The 21,562-nt window shown below is 47.6% G+C and overlaps 1 protein-coding gene across 2 annotated transcripts in view; it reads right to left on the bottom strand.

Moving 5' to 3' along the window:
• Positions 1 to 21,562, bottom strand: part of VPS13D (vacuolar protein sorting 13 homolog D) — a 2,230,750-nt gene that overhangs the window by 1,262,914 nt on the left and 946,274 nt on the right. For both annotated transcript variants that reach the window (XM_069240741.1, XM_069240742.1), the window contains 3 exons: positions 19,697 to 19,894; positions 10,877 to 10,966; positions 7,801 to 7,941 (listed from right to left, as the gene is read on the bottom strand). In XM_069240741.1, coding sequence (XP_069096842.1) covers positions 7,801 to 7,941; positions 10,877 to 10,966; positions 19,697 to 19,894 — 429 coding nt within the window. The remainder of the gene's footprint in view (positions 1 to 7,800; positions 7,942 to 10,876; positions 10,967 to 19,696; positions 19,895 to 21,562) is intronic.

Genomic DNA, 21,562 nt, shown 5'->3' with positions numbered 1-21,562 from the left:
ACCAACAGGTTTTTATATAGAAAAATATATATTATTTTGTTAATTTATTTCTAGAACCACAAGATTCATTTAGAAGGTAAGTACATTAAATGACTTAGGACTTTGAATGGAATCAACAATGTACACAGTTAACTTACAAATTGCAAAAAGCTATTTTAAAAGTGGATACTGCAATTTTTAACAGTTCATGGGGGAGGTAAGTAAAGTACAGTTTTTGAAGTAAGTAACAAACTTACGAGTTCAGTCTCTGGGGCATAGGTAGCACACCGTTGGGGGTTTAGATAACCCTAAACATTCAGCACCAGCAACACAGGGCCAGTTAGGTGCAGAGGTCAAACGGGAGCCAAAATAACATGGGCGTCTATGGAAACAGGGGGTACTCTGTTTTCCTTCTGCTTGCAGGTAAGTTACCGTGTTGTCAGAGGGCAGACCAGGGGGGTTCGAAGGAGCACTGGAGGGGTCCCAAGTAGGTACAAAAACCACACCCTCAGTAGCACAGGGGCGGACGGGTGCAGTGTGCAAACAGGGCGTTGGGTTCTTAATAGAACTCTATGGCGGGACCCGGGGGTCACTTAGGCGCTGCAGCCAGGGCACGGGGGGCTTCTCTTGCAAGCCACCGACCTGGCAAGGGTGACGGCCGCCTGCTGGTCATTGCTGCACTGGTGGTCGGTTTCTCTCGGGCCTGGGGGCTGTGGGTGCAGTGTGTCTCCAGGCAATGGATATCTTCACCCTGGGCAGTCGCGGTCAGGGGGGTCCTCGGAATTCCCTCTGCAGGTGTCGTCGTGGGGGTCTGGCGGGGTCAGCCCAGGGTGGACACGTAGTCTGAATCGCCTGGGGATCCTCTCTGGCTAGCTACACCCTCCTCGAAGACAGAGGTGGCGGCGGCGGCTCCCACTTCAAGTCATCGGGGATAAGGATTGTGTCAACGTCAATAGTGGGCACTAGCGACATCACTGCGTTGAGGCGGCATCTATGTACCACTCCTTACGTCATCACGGCGACTATGATGCCAACGACGCCCGCGGAGTGGACCGACGCCACCTACCAACGTGCAAGGGTATTGCTCAAAGAAAAATCTCCGGATCCAGTCTGACGCCTGGGGGAAATTCTAACGCACAAAATCTGCAACTAGAAGTCTCTATCAGATAGAGTGCATGTGTCCCCATGGATTTGCATTTACATCAAGAAGCCATAGCTGCTTTGAACATAGTATGATGGATAAGCATATGCATGCGCGACCAGGCATGTGCATGCATGTGTCATTACACAGCAGCCTCTTTGGCTAGATTTATAATTTACCATTCAAAGATTTTGGAAACCCATCTTTGAGAGATAAATTAAAAAAAAGATTACTAAAAATTATGCAAAAGCAAAATAGACCATTTAAAGAAAGGAGCAGGCCAGTATCAAATTTCAGCTGCTAAGTCCTTAAAAAAAGTCATTTAAAAAGGGCGATGGCGCTGTGGTGGAGCACAGGGTTTCTGTGAGCAAGCCAGCAGAGAAAGGCAGGGGAGCATCAGAAGATCCAGGGGAAGGGGAGCATTAAAAAAGCTGAGTGGAACAGGGAGGGGTGGAGGAAACAATGGACAAGCTGGTGGTGGAAGAGCAATACAGAGAGTGTAGGAAAATGGCTCCTTCTTGCAGTTACCCCCCACTTTCTTCCCTGATGCTGACTTGACAGAATGTGCTGGGACCCTGCTAACCAGGCCCCACCACCAGTGTTCTTTCACTAAAAATGTACCACTGTTTCCACAATTGGCACACCCGGGCACACAGATAAGTACCTTTTAAAAGGTACCAGTGGTACCAAGGGCCCTGTGACCAGGGAAGGTCCCTAGGGGCTGCAGAATGTATTGTGCCACCCTAAGGGACCCCTCATGTAACACATGCACACTGCCCTTGCCTTTTTCTCCCCACTAACACACACAATCAGGAAAGTCGACATGGCCTCCCCCTCAGAGAGCCATTCACACAAAACACTGCCTGTGGCATAAGTAAGTCACCCCTCTAGCAGGCCTTAAAGCCCTAAGGCATGGTGCACTATACCACAGGTGAAGGCATAGCTGCATGAGCAATATGCCCCTACAATGTCTAAGTCCATTCTTAGACATTGTAAGTACAGTGTGGCCATAATAAGTATATGGTCTGGGAGTTTGTCAAAACGAACTCCACAGTTCCATAATGGCTACACTGAAAACTGGGAAGTTTGGTATCAAACTTCTCCGAATAATAAACCCACACTGATGCCAAGGTTGGATTTATTAAAAAATGCACACAGAGGGCACCTTAGAGATGCCCCCTGTATTTTACCCATTCTTTCAGTGCAGGACTGACTGGTCTGTGCCAGCCTGTCGATGAGGGACGAGTTTCTGACCCCCTGGGGTGAGAGCCTTTGTGCTCTCTGGGGCCAGAATGAAAGCCTGCACTGGTTGGAGGTGCTTCACACCTCCCCCCTTGAGGGAATTGTAACACCTGGCGATGAGCCTCAAAGGCTCAGGCCTTGTGTTACAATGCCCCCAGGGTACTCCAGCTAGTGGAGATGCCCGCCCCCCAGATGAGCCCCCACTTTTGGAGGCAAGCCTAGAGGAATGAGAAAAAGAAGGAGGAATCACTCCTCCAGCCAGGTCCACCCCTAAGGTAACCAGAGCTGAAGTGACCCACTCCTTGAGAAATCCTCCATCTTGCTTTGGAGGAATAGGAACAATAGGAATAGGGATAGGGATGTACCCACCTCACCAGAGGGAGTGGGCACAAGGAGGGTGTGGCCACCCTCTGGGACAGTAGCCATTGGCCACTGCCCTCTGCCCCTAACACACCCCTAAATTTTGTATTTAGGGGCAAACCTGAACCCAGCTCTCCAGATTCCGGACGAACTCAAGAAAGAAGAAGGACTGCCGAGCTGAAAACCCTGCAAAGAAGAAAAAGGAGACACCAACTGACTCGGCCCCAGCCCTACCAGCCTGTCTCCTGCTTCGAAAAGCTGCAAGAAAGGAAGCAACGCGCTCTGCAGGACCAGCGACTCCTGAAAAGGCTCTAGGGGACTGCCTGTGTCACCGAGGACCAAGTATCTCCTGTGGAACGAGAAGATTAAAAAAGTCCCATTGGGGAGCTTTCCTTTGGGAACTGTTTACTGGTAAGCGTAGGGATAGGTTCCTCACACTCACTGGTGCAGATGCTAAATCCTATGACCTCATGAAGGCTACCCTGATTGAGGGCTTTGGATTCACCACTGAGAGAATAGAATTGGGTTCAGGGGGGCTCACAAAACCTTGATCCAGTCCTGGATTGATTTTGTAAACTACTCAGTGAAAACACTGGATGGTTGGGTAACTGGAAATGAAGTGCATGACTATGATGGGCTTTATAATTTTTTTACGAAGGAACACATTTTAAGTAACTGCTTCAATGAAACGTTGCATCAATATCTGGTAGACCTAGGTCCAATTTCTCCCATAGAATTGGGACAGGAGGCAGACCACTGGGACAAAACTAGGGTAACCAAAGCTTCCACTGGGGGTGACCAAAAGAAAGGGGTTTCAAAGCCTCCCCAGGAGAAACTGGGCGTCACTCCTAGAGGTAAAGAAAAAGAGTCCTTTGTAGCCCCCCAGAAACCTGTCTAGGTGGGTGGGCCCCAAAACACATCCCAAAACAAAAGTGGGTACCAGGGTAAGAACTGGGATGCCACTAAGGCATGGTGCCACAACTGTAGACAGACAGGGCACCACACCAAGGACACATCTTGTCCCAAAAACAAATCCCCTAGCGAAATCCCAGGGGTGACCAGTGTAGCCACTGGGGATGAGTCCTCAGATGAGGAGGTTCTCATAGCCTTCAACTGGAGAAAGGGCCCAACAGGTGAGTTGGAGATTCCAGAGTGAAGAAGTCACTTCTACCACCTACTGGTGAATGGAATCCCAGCCACTGCCCTGAGAGACACTTGTGCCAGACACACTATTGTGCATGACAGGCTGGTGCTCCCAAACCAGTACATCCCAGGTGAGACTGCCAGAGTAAGGGTTAGCCCAGACAAGTTCACTAATAGGCCTGTGGCTTTAGTGCCCCTAGAAGTGGGTGGGTCTTTTAGCTGGAGAAGGGTGGTAGTCAGTGCAGACCTCCCCCTTGATTGTCTCCTTGGAACTGACCACCCAGAGGTTGGTCAGAGCCCAAGAGAGGAACTGGTCCAGTGCCAGCCCCCTCCCAAGGATTCTGGAGGTGCTGCCCCTGCAGTAACTGCAAGTAGGCCCCAGAAGAAAAAGAGGATGAAACAGTGCAGGAAAGGTGGGTAACCTTTAACCACGGTTCCAGTAAGCCAAGGAGTTTCTGCTCCAGTAGGGGAGAACTCTAAAGGGGGCACTGGTAAAGTCCAACCTGACCCACAAGAAGTCCTGACTAGTCAGGCAACTGTTAAACATGAGTGGGTGGCTTCTCAGCTAACAGAAGAAAGAGTGGAAGAAGGGTGTTTACTACAAGAAGTAGCAACCCCCCACTCTACCACAGCAGACAGGCACCCTGGGCCCAAAGAAGTCGGTAACTCATTCCCTTCCCTTGTTGGTGAAGAGCTAAAGGTGTGGTTCTAGGCACTGACAGCTGTCACTGGCCTTAGCTGGGTGTTAGTCTTTATGGCTGCACTGTCCTTGGCATGGTGGTCTGCCTGTCAAATAGAAAGTTAGCCCCCCTGACCCTGTTGGTCATGGTGGGGTTACTCCAGCTATGGGTAACCTCTTTGGGTAAGTTAGGGGTGACCCTGGCTAAGATAAGATCAGCAGTGGTATCTACCTCTAACCCCAAAATAAAACGAATGGATGAAGACACTAAAAACACAGATAAGACGCAATTCAGACTGGGTCCTATCACTGTGGAAGTAGATCAGTGTCCCAGAGGGAATGACCTGAACAGGAGGATGTAAGACAGAGTAGGCCCTGCAACAAACCTGCCTGTTTTGCCTACTCTTCCTCGCCTGACAGACTAGGAAGACTCTCCCAGCTTTGGCTGAGTGTCCTGGCCTGTGGGGGGGGGAGGAAGGGGTTGTGTAGGAAAATGGCCCTTGTTGCATTTACCCCCCCCCACACACACTTTTTGTCTGATATTGATGCTGACTTATCAGAGTGTGCTGGGACCCAGCTAACCAGGCGCCAGCACCACCGTTCTTTCACAAAAAATGTACCATTGTTTCAACCCCTTGCACACAGATAAGTCCCTTGTAAAAGGTACCAGTGGTACCAAGGGCCCTGTGACCAGGGAAGGTCCCTAAGGGCTGCAGCATGTGTTGTGCCACCCTAAGGGACCCCTCACCTAACACATGCACAATGCCATTGCAGATTGTGTGTGTTGGTGGGGAGAAAAGGGCAGAGTCGACACCCCTCAGGGTGCCACGCACACAAAACACTGCCTGTGGCATAGGTAATTTACCCCTCTAGCAGGCCTTAAAGCACTAAGGCAGGGTGCACTATACCACGTGTGAGGGCATGGCTGCATGAGCAATATGCCCCTACAGTGTCTAAGTTCATTCTTAGACATTGTAAGTACAGTGTGGCCATATTAAGTATATGGTCTGGGAGTTTGTCAAAACCAACTCCACAGTTCCATAATGGCCAAACTAAATAATGGTAAGTTTGGTATCAGATTTCTCAGAATAATACACCCACACTGATGCCAGTGTTGGATTTATTAAAAATGCACACAGAGGGCATCTTAGAGATGCCCCCTGTATTTCACCCAATCCTTCAGTGCAGGACTGACTGTTGTATGCTAGCCTGCCCCTGAGAGAGGAGTTTCTGACCCCCTGTGTGAGAGCCTTTGTGCTCTGTGGGGCCAGAAAGAAAGCCTGCACTGGGTGGAAGTGCTTCACACCAGACGGAGTGGCCACAAGGAGGAGCCATTGGCTACTGCCCTCTGACCCTAACACACCCCTAAATTTAGTATTTAGGGGCGACCATGAAACCAGCTCTTCAGATTTCATGAGAAACTCAAAAAAGAAGGACTGCTGAGCTGAAAACCCCGCAGAGAAGTGAAGGAGACAACAACTGACTCGCCCCCTGCCCTACCGGCCCATCTCCTGCTTCAAAAAGCTTCAAAAAAAGAAGCAACGCGTTCTGCAGGACCAGCGACCCCTGAAAAGCCTCCAGGGGACTGCCTGCATCACAGAGGACCAAGAAACTCCAGTGGACAGCCGACCTGTCCAACAAGAAGACAAAGAAACCATTTTTAAAGGGACTTCCACCTCACTCCAAAAGTGTGAGTCCCAACTATTCTGCCCTCTGCCTGTGTCCAGAGAGACCAACTAGCCAGAGAGGATCCCCAGGTGATTCCAACTACGTGTCCACCCTGTGCTGACATCTTCAGACCCCCACGACGAAGCCTGCAGAGGGAATCCCCAGGACCCCCCTGACTGCGACTGGCCGGGACGAAGATATCTGACATGTGGAGAAGCACTGCATCCGCAGCCCCCAGGCCCATGAGAAACCAATCACTGGTGCAGCAACAACCAGCAGTCGGCCCTCACCCTTGCCGAGTCGTTGACTTGCCCGAGAGGCCCCCCTGTGTCCTGCCTGCAGCGCCTAAGTGACCCCAGGGTCCCTCCATAGAGTTCTATTGAGAACCAGACGCCCTGTTGGTACACAGCACCCCTGTGTTGCTGGTGCTGGTTGCTTGGGGTTACCTTGAACCCCCCAATGGTGGGCTACCTATGCCCCGGAGACTGAACCCTTAAGTGTGGTACTTACCTTTGAAACTGTGCTGTACACACCTCCCCCAGGAACTGTTGAAAATTGCATTGTCCACTTTTAAAATAGCTTTTTGCCATTTTAATGAAAACTGTGTACAATATTGATTTGGTTCAAAGTACTAACTATTACTATGCAAAGTACCTTCCATTTAATGTACTTACCTGCTAATGAATCTTGTGGTTCAAAAAATAAATTAACAAAATAATATTTTTCAATATAAAAACCTAATGGCCTGGAGTTAAGTCATTGAGTGTGTGTTTTCACTTATGGCTTGTGTGTGTACAACAAATGCTAAACACTACCCTCTGATAAGCCTAACTGCTTGACCACAATACCACAAATAGAGCATTAGTATTATCTATTATTGCCTCTGCCAAGCATCTTGGGGGACCCCTGGACTCTGTGCACACTATACCTCATTTTTATATAGTATAAACAGAGCCAGCCTCCTACAGAGAGCGCAAGAGTACTGAGGCGGGGAAGTGAAAGTGGAAGCAGCACACAGAGGAGAAAGCAAGAAAACACATTCACCCCACGTGAAGTGCCGAAAGCAAAAGAAAAAATATAGTTCCCTGAACATACGTAGAGGAATGCTACATTACATCCAATCAAAAGGATGCTTAAGAAGCTCCCCTGAGCTATGCTCATCGGGAGAGGGAAAATAAGTCAACCACCGATAGGCAATGGGATGACCCAAAACCCACAGTTTGTATAGGCCCTTCAAGAAAACACATCTAAACCTGTCTGTATGCAAGAGATATAAAATGTACACCATGCCTCATCATATTTTAAGATCACGGAATACACATCATCCAGAAAGCCACTGGAGGTATGCATTGTTTTAAGGACATTCAACTTTCTAACATCTTGGTATGTTGTGTGAGCCTCACTTAGAACTAGAAGTCATTAAATTTTCCATTATTCAATTAGCAAGTTGTGACATGACATATTAAGTGATGATACCTAACAATGTGAAGTGGTACTGAAATTCTCCCCAGATGTAAATGTGTGTTGGTTTGACCTTTGTGCTTACATGCATTTAATAACTGTATAATATATATTTTTTAATTCTTACCCATTAGCACACTGGTTATGTTGATATCCAACCGATACCTAGCTTTCACGTCGATTTTTAGTCGAGGAGAGTGAAGACGGCTAGCTGGTTGCTGCTGCCATGATAAGGAACATGGCCAAGGTTCAATAAATGGCTCCCATCCTAAATATAAAGCAACATATTCAGTAAGATGGCAACAATTCCAATTTGAAAGAGGGATTCCTGCTCATCAATTAACAACACAACATTTATAATACATTACTACTTAGATAACTTGATTTTCAAATGTGTTTTCTAATGCAATTTTAAATTCACCATTGTCCTGCAACTGAGCAATATGCGCATCTAGAACTGTAAAATGTGCTACCTAGGAAAAGTCACCTTTAGGGGAATACAGCACTCTTAGGTACAAATGATTTCATCGATAAGCACTGGCATTTTGATGACTGTAGAGGTAACAGGATTCTGCCATAAAAATACCACTAATGCACATCCTTCAGTGTGTCACACCCCTCAATTTATGTGTGTTCCTTGCCTTGCTCATTTGCTCTTATTCATTAAAAGCACATGGAAATTCTGTAGCTGAAACCTAGAGGATTTCAGTTAACAAATTAGCTTTTATCTCAGCCGGTGGTACGGAAAGTGTCTCCATTTCTGCATCTTTGATTAATGATGAAAGGAACAACTCTTCTCCGTATGGGGACCAGGGAGATTTGGCATTTCTGTCCCTACTTCAGTAACTAGGAGGTGTTTGACTTGGTAGTAGGGGTTTAACTGGTGCTGGATCCACCAGAGTCAAAGGACCTGGATGAAACTTGGCTTCTTGAGGCACACCAGAGAATGGTAGAGCAGCCTGAAACATATTGAGCATGGCTTACCTGAAAAGCACAAATTTTAGAGGCCTAAGAACCTCTTCTTTTCAGAGCAGACTAACCTTTTGAGGTACATTGTTAACTTGAAGGTCATCCCAAAGGAACCTTGGCAAGGAGCAACTTGGCCTCCCTCCCTAATTGGCTTGTTGCACATGTGCTGTACTTTGCTGAATTGTGATCCACCTTGAGACACCATATACATATTCATACAAAACGGATAGCTGCTTTTTGCAGAATTACATTGGATTACCATTCACATTCAAAGGTCCAGATGCTATACTGATCGCTCTAACTTGCTTACATTTCTCTAACAAGTGTTCCACTTTCTCCCCAAAATTCTTTGCACACTGAAAGGCATAACTAGAGCTTGGCTTAAACATTCCCTGAATAATCAGTGGACCTCATCCACTTATGTCGCCTAAGCCAACCTCTATGACTGTGCCTACTATTCGCGCCTATCTGCATGTCATTTCTCCAAGGCATGGATTGTAGAAGGAATAATGAAAATACGAGGAGACTTTTACTTAGTCGTTAGCAATAAAAGAAAATACATTCTCAGAGGAGAAATGGGTATTTAAGCATGTAAATAGTGAAAAGGGCATCTCATGAAGATTTGATTATCGCGCACCACCCGAATGTCATACTAGAAAAGAAAATACAATTAAGTAGAATCACTTGGTGCACTGCCTGCTGAAACACCTCTCTCATTGGCTGTCTTAAATCTCAGGGTCAATTTCTATGTACAAGTGTCAATGTTAGTGCAACAACTCAGTAACATAAAAGATTTGGAAAAAATATATATTTTTTTTATTGTGTTCCATGGTTTTACAAGTTGTGGGAATGGCCTTATTGGGGATAATTAACCTAAAATGAAATGTCATTAAAAAAACATCAGATTCTGGACCCTTCACAATCCGGTTTTAGAGCTATGTACAGCACATGGACCGCACTGGTGGCAAACATCTATACCACCAGACTGTCACTGGAAGCTGGTACACCAATTATGCTGGTTCTACTGGATTTGTCTGCTGCTTTTTATACAGTCTCCTATTCACTCCTAATCTGCCAACTGTATGATGCAGGAATTTACGGCACAGTGCTGCACTGGCTCAGCAACTTCCTTTAAAATCGAACACAAACCATCTGTTTAGATACTTTTAAGTCACGCACACTATCAGTCGACAGAGGCATCACACATGGTTCAACCCTGAGCCAGACATTATTTAACATCTATGCAGCCCCCCTGGAGCATACTATTAATGTTGGTGGGTTTGAGTACATAGCCTAGGCTGATGATACACAACTTCTTATCTCCTGTGGACAAGATCCAGTGGTGGCTAAGTCTCTGTTCGCCAGCTATCTGAGTGAAATTGCAGACTGGATTAACAAAATTACCTCAGCGATAAAACTGAGATTGTGCTCTTTGGTAAAGCTCAGCAGCGTTGGTTGGCTGACTGGTGGCCTGCGAACTCAGCATTGCCCCAACCCCAAAACTGGTGGCAAAAAATCTGGGTTTCAAGCTTGATCAAAACCTTTCCATGAAAGAGCAGCTAAACACTATGGCTCGTGTTTCGCCATGCTCCGACTCCTAAAAATAGTTTTTCCTTGGCTTCCCTCCACATCCAGAAAGACCCCGGTCCAGGCACTAATCACAAGTCACCTTGATAATGGCAAGGGTTTACTAGTGGCAGGCAATGAGACATCATTGTCCAAACTGCAGGTGGTGCAAAGTACACCTGTACGTCTGATTTGCAACCTCCCCTCTCAGTCTCCTGTCCTCATCCTGAAATTCCATACTGGTTTCCCATTAGAAAATTAATCATCTTTGAGATGTGTTGCCTGACATACAAGGCCCTTTGGCATTCATTACCACCTATCTTCACTCATTATCAACCTTCACGCTTATTCAGACCTTCCAATAAAGCATTCCTAGAGGTGCCCCGTATTTGTGCCGCCAGACTTGGGGGTCGCTCCTTTTCCTATCTTGCCCCATCCCATTGGAACAGACTTCCTGTCCATATTCGCTCCTGTCCGGAACTTCTCCAAATTAAAAAGTTACTAAAAACCTGGCTGTTCTAACTTTTCTAGTGCCGTGGTCAGTAGCCACAGGAATGAGTCACGGAGCTTTACAAAAGCAGATAACAGTAAATGATATAAAATAATTTGGATAATGAATACGTTTGAAAAATTGTGATTTTCCTTTGATACTTTCAAAATAAACATACCTGAAAGTGCGCGGTTGTAGTAATCACCAGAAAGAGTTAACTTAGCAAAGCCTTCTGGACTTGACCCAACATGCTGAACAAAATTAAGGTCTGTTAAAAAAAGAAAAAAAAAAACAAACAAAAAAAAAGAGTTAATAGATTAGGAGATATACATTCACTGCATTGACTAATAATGGAAATTCCATTTGTTGCTCACGGTTGTCTTCTAGTGACAAAGACATTTAATCAAAATGTGGTGATTTCTTGGTACTACATTATGGTTGTATGATGGAACCATGCATGCCGGAACAACGCATTCCTTAACAAGGCGGTCGGAACCACGACCGCGTTGTTTCCACACATGCCTTTACCATTCATGCCTTTACCATGCATAAAGTTTGTTGTAAAAGCAGCTCTAGCAAAGGCATGTGTGGAAATGGCATGTGTGGTTCTCCCATGCCCTCTCCCACACTGAGGCCCAAAGCTACCCCCACCCCTAATACCTAAACTATCCCGACTCCCCCACCCGCCCTGGGCCCTAAAAAAAAAAAAAAAAAAAACTATTCCAACACCCCCACCCCTGCCCTAAAAACTAAACTACCCAACACCCGCCCTGAGCCCTAAAAAAAACAAAAGCTACCACAACCTCTCCACCCCTCGCCTACAAACTAAAGTACCTCAAACCCCCATCCGTCCTGAACCCCCAAAAAAAACCTACCCGACCCCCCCAACCCTGCCCCATAAAACTAAACTACCCCAACACCCTCCACCTGCCATGAGCCGTAAAAAAATAAATAAAAAAAAAAAAAAAACAGTACCTGCTCAAAGCCCCCACTGTAAGCCTAAAAAAGAACCCAAACCCCCACCCCTAAAACAAAAAATTGCCCATCCCAGAGAATCCCTTAATTCACCCCTACCCCTGCCCTACTTACCTCACTGCATCCTCTCCCGAACAACGCTTGCCTTTTTCTGTGCCTTAACCACGCACACACATAGTTTAGCACATGCCTTGTTAAGACACAGAAAAAGTCATGCGTTGTTCCGGCTGAGTGGTTATGCTTGCGTAGGAAAGGTCCGCGTCCTTAAGGACACATGCTTAAGGACGTTTCCCGCACAAGGATGTATGATGAAACGACGCATGCATATATCACACATGCCTTTACAACGCGGTTTCAACAACGACCATGTCTTTACAATGAATTTTGCTGTAAAAGCATGTTTGGGGGAGGAACATGGGTGGTAAATTCTACCATGCTCTGCCCCCTTACACCTGATACCATACGCCACCCCGACTAAGCCCTTAAAAATGGTCCTTCTTCCATCCACCCTGAGCCCTAAACTCCCCTGTGCCCTAAGCCCTAAAAGTAACCTTGCCCTGTCCTAAAAACTACCCTGACACCGACCCTAAAACCTAGCTCACGTTGCCCTAAATATGACCCTGACCCCCACCCCCTACCCTTAACCCTAAAACCTACTCTGCTGTGTCCTAAAAACTACCCCAACTCCCCTGACCCACCTTGAACCCTAAAACTTACCCCACCCAGTCCTAAAAGCTACCCGACTCCCCTGACCCCATCCTAAACCCTAAAACCTACCCTGCATTGTCCTAAAAACAACCCCTAGCCCCCGCTCAACCTGAAACCTAAAACCTAAAACTTACCCCACCCTGTCCTAAAAACTACCCTGATTCCCCCTCCCCTCAACCCTAAAACCTACCTCGTCCGTTCCTATAAACTACCCTACCCTCCCACCCTGTACCTAAAACTTACCTCGCCCTGTTCTAAAAACTACCCTCCCCTCCCAACCCTGTACCCTAAAACCTACCCCACGCTGTCCTAAAAACTACTCGACCCGTACCCTAAAACCTAGCCCGCACTGTCCTAAAAACTACACAACCCCCACCCTCTACCCAAAAATCTACCCCGCCCTGTCCTAAAAATGACCACAATCCTCCTCCCTGTACCCTAAAGCCTACCTCACCCTGTCCTAAAAACTACAAAACCCCCCCAGCCCCACCTGAAACCTAAAACCTGCACCCCCTGTCCTAAAAACTACCTGACCCCACACCCTGTATGCTATCAAGACCCCATGCCCCGGCCCTGACCCTAAAACCTACCCCATACTTTCTTGAAAACTAGCTGACCCTCCCGCCTCGGACCCTAAAACCTACCCTGCTCTGTCCTAAAAACTATGCAACCCTACCCGCCCTGAACCCTAAAACCCTATCTGCCCTCCGAGTCCCCACCCCCAACCTGAACCCTAAAACCTACCCCACTGTATCCTAAAAACCATTCAACCCTCACCCTGTAACCTGAAACCTACCCGACCCCCTGCCCTGAACGCTAAAACCTGCCAACCCTATCCTAAAAATGACCCTGACCCCCTACCCTGTCCTAAAAACGCCCCAAAGCTTCCGCCCCAAACCTAGCCCCACTTACCTCTCTCTTCTGCTCTCTGTTCGTTCCTGTTTCACCCAGTCACCTAGACCTCTTTCTCTGACGATACCATGCATATGCGTAGTAAACACATATGCGTGCTAATGCCAGCGCAGTCAACGCAGTGTTGCATTGACCGCGTTGTAAATTATGTTTCCCGTCTCCACTTGATAATATGTTACCAAAGTTAAGTAACTTTTTCATCTGCTAGAGACTTCTAGTTGCAGATCCCTTACCTTAAATTAGATACCCAAGCAACACCATCCCAGGAGAGTCTGCAAACCAAGATCATACTAGGAAGTACTGCAGGACAAATGGCAAAGTACCCACCCCTTCGGACCTGACTGTCCAGGAAGTAATGTTTGGTAAATGTGTGCAAGGACGCCCACGTGGCTGCCTGACAGTTGTCCTGGACTGGAACTCCCCTTGCAAACGCAGTGGTTGCAGCTGTAGCTCTAGCAAAGTGAGCGTGCAAGCACTCCAGGGGTTGCTTTTTATCCAATGAGTAGCACATTTTAAAGAACAGAACAATCCATCTAGAGATAGTTATCTTTTGCACAGCCTGACCTTTCTTCGCACCCACGCAACGAGTTGATCATCCACCCAGAACTCTTTGGTACGATCAAGACACAATGCCAACACTCTTTCTGGGCCCTGGATATGGAGTATCTCCTATTCCTTGGAAGGATGTGGGAGGGTGTAAAAAGTAGGCCACATGATAGGTTGGCCTACATGAAAGGGTGTAACTACCTTAGGTAGAAAGGAAGCCCTGGTATGAAGCACCACCTTGTCAGGATGGATAAAGATGAAAGTTGGCTTTGAGGAAAGAGCCTGAAGCTCACTCACTCTGCAGGCAGAGGTGATAGCTACAAGGAAGACTGTTTTCAGAGCAAGCAGGTGAAGTGGGCAGCTGTGATGTGGTTCATCAGGAGCACATATAAGAAAAGTAAGAACTAAGTTCAAATCCCACTGGGGCATTATGAACAGAGGAGGAGGAAACGGATGGGTAAGACCCTTAATAAATCTTCCAACAATGGGAGATTTAAACAAGGAGGGTTGGTCAGGTAATCCAAGGAAAGATGAAATTACAGACAAATAACCCTTGAGAGTGCCCTGAGCAGAGCCCTGCTAGGCCAGAGAAAGAAATAAAAGAACCTCAGGAAGTGGGGCAGAGACGGGTACCTGGCTGCCAAGATAACATTACAGACTTCGGACAGAAGGTCAAAAGCTGTCAAATCCACTGCTCAATCTCGACAAAAGGTGGAGACTGGACAAGATCGGCTGGAGAACCGTCCCTGGCTGCTGCGACAGAAGATCCTCCTGCAGGGGAAGTTTGATTGCAGGATCTATGGCCTTATTCAAGAGCTCGGGATACCATACTCATCGTGCCCAGTCTGGAGCAACAAGAATGACTCGAGCCCGGTTGTTCTTGATCTTTTTGAGAACTCTGAGCAGAAGTGGTATTGGCGGAAAGGTGTAAAGGAAGCCTGAGTTCCACCTGAGACGAAAAGCAATGCCGAGCGACTGCCACTTTGGAAACTCGAATGCGTAAAACATTGCACATTCTCTGCGGAGGCAAACAGATGTAACCAAGGCTCTACCCAAAAGTGAAAGACCTTGTGCCACCTCCGGATGGAGACGCCATTGGTGATTGACCAGGCACTGATGGCTGAGTTCATCCACTCTGGTGATCAGAGAACCTGCCAGATGTTGAACCACCAAGGATATGCCCTGATGTTCCAGCTAAGTCAAGAGGCACAGAGTCTCCTGTCAAGGGGTCCACAACCCACCCAGCTCTGCTTGTTGCAGTTTCACATGGCGGTGGTGGTGTCTGAACACTTGCACCACTTTCCCCTTAAGAGAGGGAACAAATTATTTCAATGCTAGCCTGATCGCACTTAGCTCCAAAAGACTGATGTGGAGCTCAGACTCTGCCGGAAACCGGATGCTTCAAAATCTCCACCTCTCCCCTATTGCCGCCCCATCCCAGGAATGAAGCATCATTCATTGTAGGAGGCTGGCTCAGTTTGTGGTGTACACCTATGGTGTGGCACCCTATACTGAGTCCAGGCAACCCTAGTGACAGTGTTTTGGTGCCTAGATAACCAAAGCTCTTTAGGGGTAGCTGTGAAGAGGAGCTCAGACTTATCAAGGTAGAATGTAAGGCACTTACAATACCACAGTAGTCAGTCAGTGATTGTTACGCAAGAAACAACCACAAAAGGTACTGTAAAAATAAAGTATTTTTATTAAAACTCTACTACTATACTAATGTTGGTATATCTCCACTTGGAGACATATACACACAAAATGTAGACTTAGCAACAAGCAGGAAAAGCATAAAAATACATGGGACCCTAAGAGGGGCCAAACCATATACTAAGAAAGTGGTATAAGAATGGAGGTGCCCAACCAAGTTAAGAGTGATAGAATGAGGTGCCCAACCAAGGTAAGAGTGATAGAATCCCAACAGCTGGGGGAGTAAGGAATTACCAGAGGGAAGTATCAGAAATACCAGAGGCGCCCAGGTGCAGAGTAGTTTTTGAGCCCGGTGTCACATAGGCTAACACAGGAACATCACAGTTAGAATTTTGAAGATACAGGACCCTTGCCAGAAGGCTCAGAGGAAACCAGTTGGCAGCAAGAAGGTTGGATATCGTGGATATCCATAAGACTGGACTACCTACACTGGGGAGCCCAGGTGCATAGGGGTGAAGTGACAACAGAAATCCTAGTTGGAGTTAATGAGATCCCCTGTTGTCCAGCTGCTGTCGCGACCAGGGCAGTGGAACCCAAAGGTGGAGTCCGGAAGTGAAGAACCTGAAAAAGAAGGGACCAGTGTCCAGGCGACCCGGAAATGTCGAGTCGGTGCAGGTAGGCAATGCCCACCTTCCTAGAGGTGAAGTTCATGCAGGTCGGTGAAGGATGAAGTCCAGCTGCTGAGTTCAGGGGATGCAGGAAGATCCTTGGAGTCATCCAGAAGCTCTCCCACATCAGTTGCTGGATTACAGGAGGGTAATTGATCTGCATGACCAGCAACAAGAATTGGAAAATGCAAGAAGTTGGTTCAGGAAGTTTGCAGGATTTGGGGACCAGCAAGGTCCAGGAGACTCAACCATTAGAGGTGTGTCAAGGCTGGCCCTCAGCACGTAGGAGAGCAGGCAGGAATTGTTGGAGCCCCCACGAGTGACCAACTGACGGCAGGCACAGGGAGACGCAGGGAGGCCTCAGCAGCACAACAAAACAGGAGTCCTACATCACAGGAACTGTAGTGGAAGCTGATCTTCAAGTGCTGGAGGCAGGGGCTTCTTGGAGCCTGAATATCTCCTGGAGGAATAGTCAACAAGCCTTAATAGCAACAGTTACAGTGCACAGAGGTTCCATTCCAGGGGCTGCAGCAAGGACCCACCCTCTCCCAAGTTGGACAGAAGACAAGTTGGACCCGGAGAGGTTCACACAACCACTACCTGTGTTGCAGAGGCTTTCGATGTCTGTGGGACAGCATGATCCACCAGCTGGTTGTTGTCGTCTTAAGGTGCCTGCGGATGCAGGGGAGTGATTCCCTCACTCTAAGGGAGATTCCTTTGTCTTCCTTGGATGCAAACAGAGTTGTTGTGATCTTGGAGGATGCACAGCCACAGATGTTGCAGAAATCTTGCAGGAGCTGGAGAAACAATGTGGCAATGGAAGCCCTCCCAAATGGATACAGTCTTGTTTCAGTTCCAAAAGCAGATCAGCAGCAGTTCCAGAGGCCAGAAGCAGAAGATGTCCTGCAGAGAGTTCCTTATACAGTCTTGCTTGAGGAATCTGAGGAACCCGCCCTTGGGGAAGCCCTTAAGTAACCCTAAAAGGGGGTTGATCACTATCTAAAGTGACCCACCTATCAGAGGAGGTCAGGGATGTCATCTACCTAGCCTAACCAGTCAGATTCTCCCAGGGGCCTCCCTCTGTACACATTGCTTCCAAGACAGCAGATTCAACCGGCCACCTGGCAGACCTCTGAGCACCTCCCAAGGTGAGGAGCTGGACAGGGGGGTGGTCACTCCCCTGTCCTTTGTGTGCTTTAGCGCCAGAGCGGGAACCGGGGGTTCCTGCACTGGTACAAACCTGTTTATGTGAGGAGCAGCCTGGTGGCACTCGGAGGCCACCCCAGCCCAGAGACACCTAGTTCTAAAGGAGAGGAGGTTGGACCTCCCTCCTACAGAAAACCCTTTGTTTTGCCTTCCCCTGCTCGAGCTAGGCTCAGCAGCAAAAGGGCAGAACAGTGTCTCGAGGTCTGCAGCACAGCGGGCTGGCAGGCAGACCCTACAAGGCTGTACTGGCAGATCTGGGGGATCCTCTAAGGAATCCTCAGAGTACATGGTGTCATGTAACTAACACTGAACTCAGTATAGTTGCATGATTCCAACATGTTTGATACCAAACATGCCTAGGCTCGGAGAAGCCATTATGTAGTTGGACTACTCATGTTCACCAGTGTCCACTACATGGCTTTTTCAAGGCCTCAAGTACACTTCTGAGGTGGACCAGGTGATCCTGCCAAGTGGAGCTAAAGACAGCAATAACATCTACATATGCTGCACTAAAGTCTTCCAGGCATGCAGTGTTCACCAACCGCAATGCTGGTGGAAGGAAATATTTTCTTGCCTTAGGTATCCAGCCTCTTGGATTCCCGGGGAGTGGCAAAGTACGCGCCATGGGAAGCTTAGGTTCGCACTTCGAAGCTCTCAGGGGTGGGGTGGTGGGTGAGGAAACTAGGATCACCCTGGGCAGGGAGATGGCGGCAGGCAACTGTCCTGTTCACAGGATCCCCTTGCTGGGCTTGGACCAAGTTCTCAGCAGTACATCAGTCAGTGCTTCTTTAAAGGGCAATAAGGGTTTGAATGAGGAAGCCCCGGGCTGAAGCACTTCCGTCAAGAAGCTAGTCTTGACTGCCAGAGATGGAAGTTTGAGGTAAAGGACTTCTTCTGCCCCCTTTATCACGATTAATTAAGATGCTCCTGCCTCCATAGCCACAGTAGGTGGAGACAGCAAGCCATTAGGTGGAGAGAGCAAGCCAACATCTGGAGAGGTGTCCACTCCACTGGCATCTCCTAGTTCCTCATACCAGTCCAACGAATTTCGGGTCTCTAACTGGTACTCTAAAGGGTTCAGTGATCCCTCCCACTCCAACGGGCCCTGCTGGCACCGGAATCAACGTTGAGAGATGCCGTTCCCACTCCAAGCCGTCGGGGATGAGAATGGGGCTGGCGGCACCGGGGGTGCCAGGAGCATCGGCTTCCTAATCAGTGCTGAAGAAGGTCGGGTTGGCACGACCGGTGCCAATCCGGATCCAAGATCAGATCCATGAGCCCCCCCATCGGAGCTGAGGTCGGAGCAGTCGGTGTGGAACCTGATGGGGCCTCCTCCGTCCCCGCAAGGCCTGTAGGAGCTACGGAGCAGTCGGCACACTAGAAAATGCAGCACATGGCTTCGTAAAATTCCTTTATTTGAGCAGGGGGTCGCTTTGCTCCCGAAAATAGGGCGAGGGGCAAAGTCGGACCTGGCAACGACTGCAGTACAATGCCTGGAATGCCAAGTTCCTCACTCGTCGCGTCGGCTGAGGTAAAGTTGAAGACCGCTTCAACTTGTTTTTCTTCTTGCCCTTCTTCTCCAAGTACCCCAAAGACCTCGAGTGTGAGGAAGAGGACTTGGGGCTCCTGGGATGGTCCCGGAACCTTCTTTTCGATTGGAACCAGCATCGTCTGCCAGGCTGCAAGCAGCTGGTGGGACCACTCCCTCAAAGCTTTCGGCACTATAGCCCAGCAGATGTAGCTCTTCTTCGGATCAGCACTAACTGGTGCGTAAAAGAAATGACATTCACGCACCTTGGTGACACCTATATAGGTGACTGCGACGTCACTTCTGGCACCCATGACGCTGATGCATAGAAACTAACAAAGCCACTCAACGGCGCACAGGGGTACTGCTCATGCAAAAGTTTCCGGAGCCAGTCTGACGCCTGGGAAATTCAAAGGTAAGAAATGTGCAGCTAGAAATCTCTATCAGATAAATAAGTCTAGGTATACCCAGTGAAGAAAGAGGCAACACCCAACATATTTCCAATCAAGCTGGTGTTATGCAGCTACAGTAATAATGAAATAGCAGATTAATTTGTTGCTGAATAAACAATTAAAAAAACATATGAAGAAGAGACTGAATCACAAACCATTAATCTGAGACTCGGACTTTCCTCAGCATGTTAATGATATTTCAAACTATATGAGAAAAGAATGACATTATTGAAACTATATATAACATTAGAGTTGGAGAAGGAGGGAGTAATACAATTAAACAAAAACACCATATTTTGCATTAACAGCATCTAATACCAGTCATTTACAGAAACATTAAAGAAAGTACTCACGTGAGAAAGTAAATTCTGCCAAGGGAACATCACAATCCATACAATCATCAATGATACATATGCAAATACCCTCTGCTTTAACATCTACTCCAGAGATCCATTTGACTGGTGTGTCCTCTTTGCTGCCAGAGGCTACTGAGATAGATTTCATTGGCTCTGCGTTTTTAAATAACCATGATGCAGCTTTATTTAACTGGCCTTGGGAAAGAACAAAACAATTGTCATTGCCAATAACCTTCATGAAAAGCTGCAATCACCTGCAATAGGCAACACCAATTTGACTGCAATGCTGAGCTACTATGTTACTTCAATTTTTTCTATGCATTTGTAAGTAGGGTAAACATTCAATGTAGCAAAAACATTGCTACTTTTGATAAATGAAGGCTACAGTTCTGAAGGAAGATGCGGGTACACATGAAGCAGCGTCACTGCCCTTACTTATTTGTTTAATGTATATAAGATGTGCACCTAACACACAAACATTCATAATGAGTCTTGCTCTCAAATCCTGACATACATCATGTGCAGAAGACTAGCCTCACTTAAAACAATCCACAGGTAAGTTTAACAGACGTATAACATTTCACCAGAGACTCTCAAGGCACACACATCCCATTTCAGAACCAAGCATAATGAGTGGGTGAGCTGAAGGCAGGAGCACAAGGATTAAGAGTACATAAATCATCATCATTATTTTTTGTTAGTCGACTTTCAACACCATCCGCTCAACCCAACTTTGTTGGAAAGAATACAAAAACAGCAGAGACTATCCACTAGCCGCAGATTCTCCACCGTTTGAATATTCCCCAGACACCATAATGGATGCACAAATGTTTGAGCAATACCTTTCTGTCATTAGACGACGCTGTGTATTCCTCACTGATGCTGTTCCGCTACAGAAATTACGGTTCGGGACAATATAGGGACCACTTCCACATGCTGATATTAACTGCTTTTGAGGCTGTCCACAGCCCAAGATGTAGAGCCCAAACAGCAAATTCGATTTTTTAAGAGTGTAGACTCCAAAGCTTGGGATCTTATTAATGGTTAGACTCCAGTTCACAGAACGAGGAAGGCGGGAGGGTCAGTGGGAGGAGCTCTGTGCACTAGCCCTGGGTAATGATCGACATGGGAGTGGTCACTTCCCTTTCCTTTCTTCAGTTTTACCCCAGAGCAGGGACCAGGGGTCTCTGGACTGGTGCAAACAGGTTTATGCAAGGAGGGCACCAAATGTGCCCTTCAAAGTATACTGGTGGCTTTGGAGAGGTTACCCCTCCCAAGCCATGTCACACCTATTTCCAAGATGAGAGGGTGTTGCTTCCCTCTCCAGGAGGAAATCTTTTGTTCCGCCTTCTCATGCTTGAGCTGGTCAATCAGCAGGGCAGAAATCTGTCTGGATGGTGGCAGCAGGGCAGCCTGCCATCAAAATCTTGTTAGACTGGTAGGAGCAGATGACCCCCCCAGAGTGCATGGAATCATACAACCAATACTGACAACAGTATTGGGGTATGATTCAGACATGTGTGATACCATTATGGGTAGTGTCCAGTACACAGGTAAAATGGCTTCCCTGCACTTACGAAGTCCAGTGTAATGGAGCTGGAGTTCATAGGGGCACCTCTGCTCATGCAGGGGTGTCCTCACACACAGGGACCTGCACCCTGCCCTCTTCGCTAGGAGGCCCTACCATAGGGGTGACTTACAGTGACCTGTGGTGAAAGGGTGCATGCACCTTTTCATGCAGGGTGCAATGGCAGGCCTGCAGACACAATTTGTATGGGCTCCCATGGACGGCACAAGACATACTGCAGCCCATGGGGAGCCCTTGATGCCCCCCCAATGCCCTGGGTACCTAAGTACTGTATA

The sequence above is a fragment of the Pleurodeles waltl genome, chromosome 6 (genome assembly GCF_031143425.1).
Source record: "Pleurodeles waltl isolate 20211129_DDA chromosome 6, aPleWal1.hap1.20221129, whole genome shotgun sequence".
Taxonomy (NCBI): Eukaryota; Metazoa; Chordata; class Amphibia; order Caudata; family Salamandridae; genus Pleurodeles; species Pleurodeles waltl.
The sequence above is the reverse complement of the archived record's forward strand: the minus strand, read 5'-3'. Positions and strand labels throughout refer to the sequence as shown.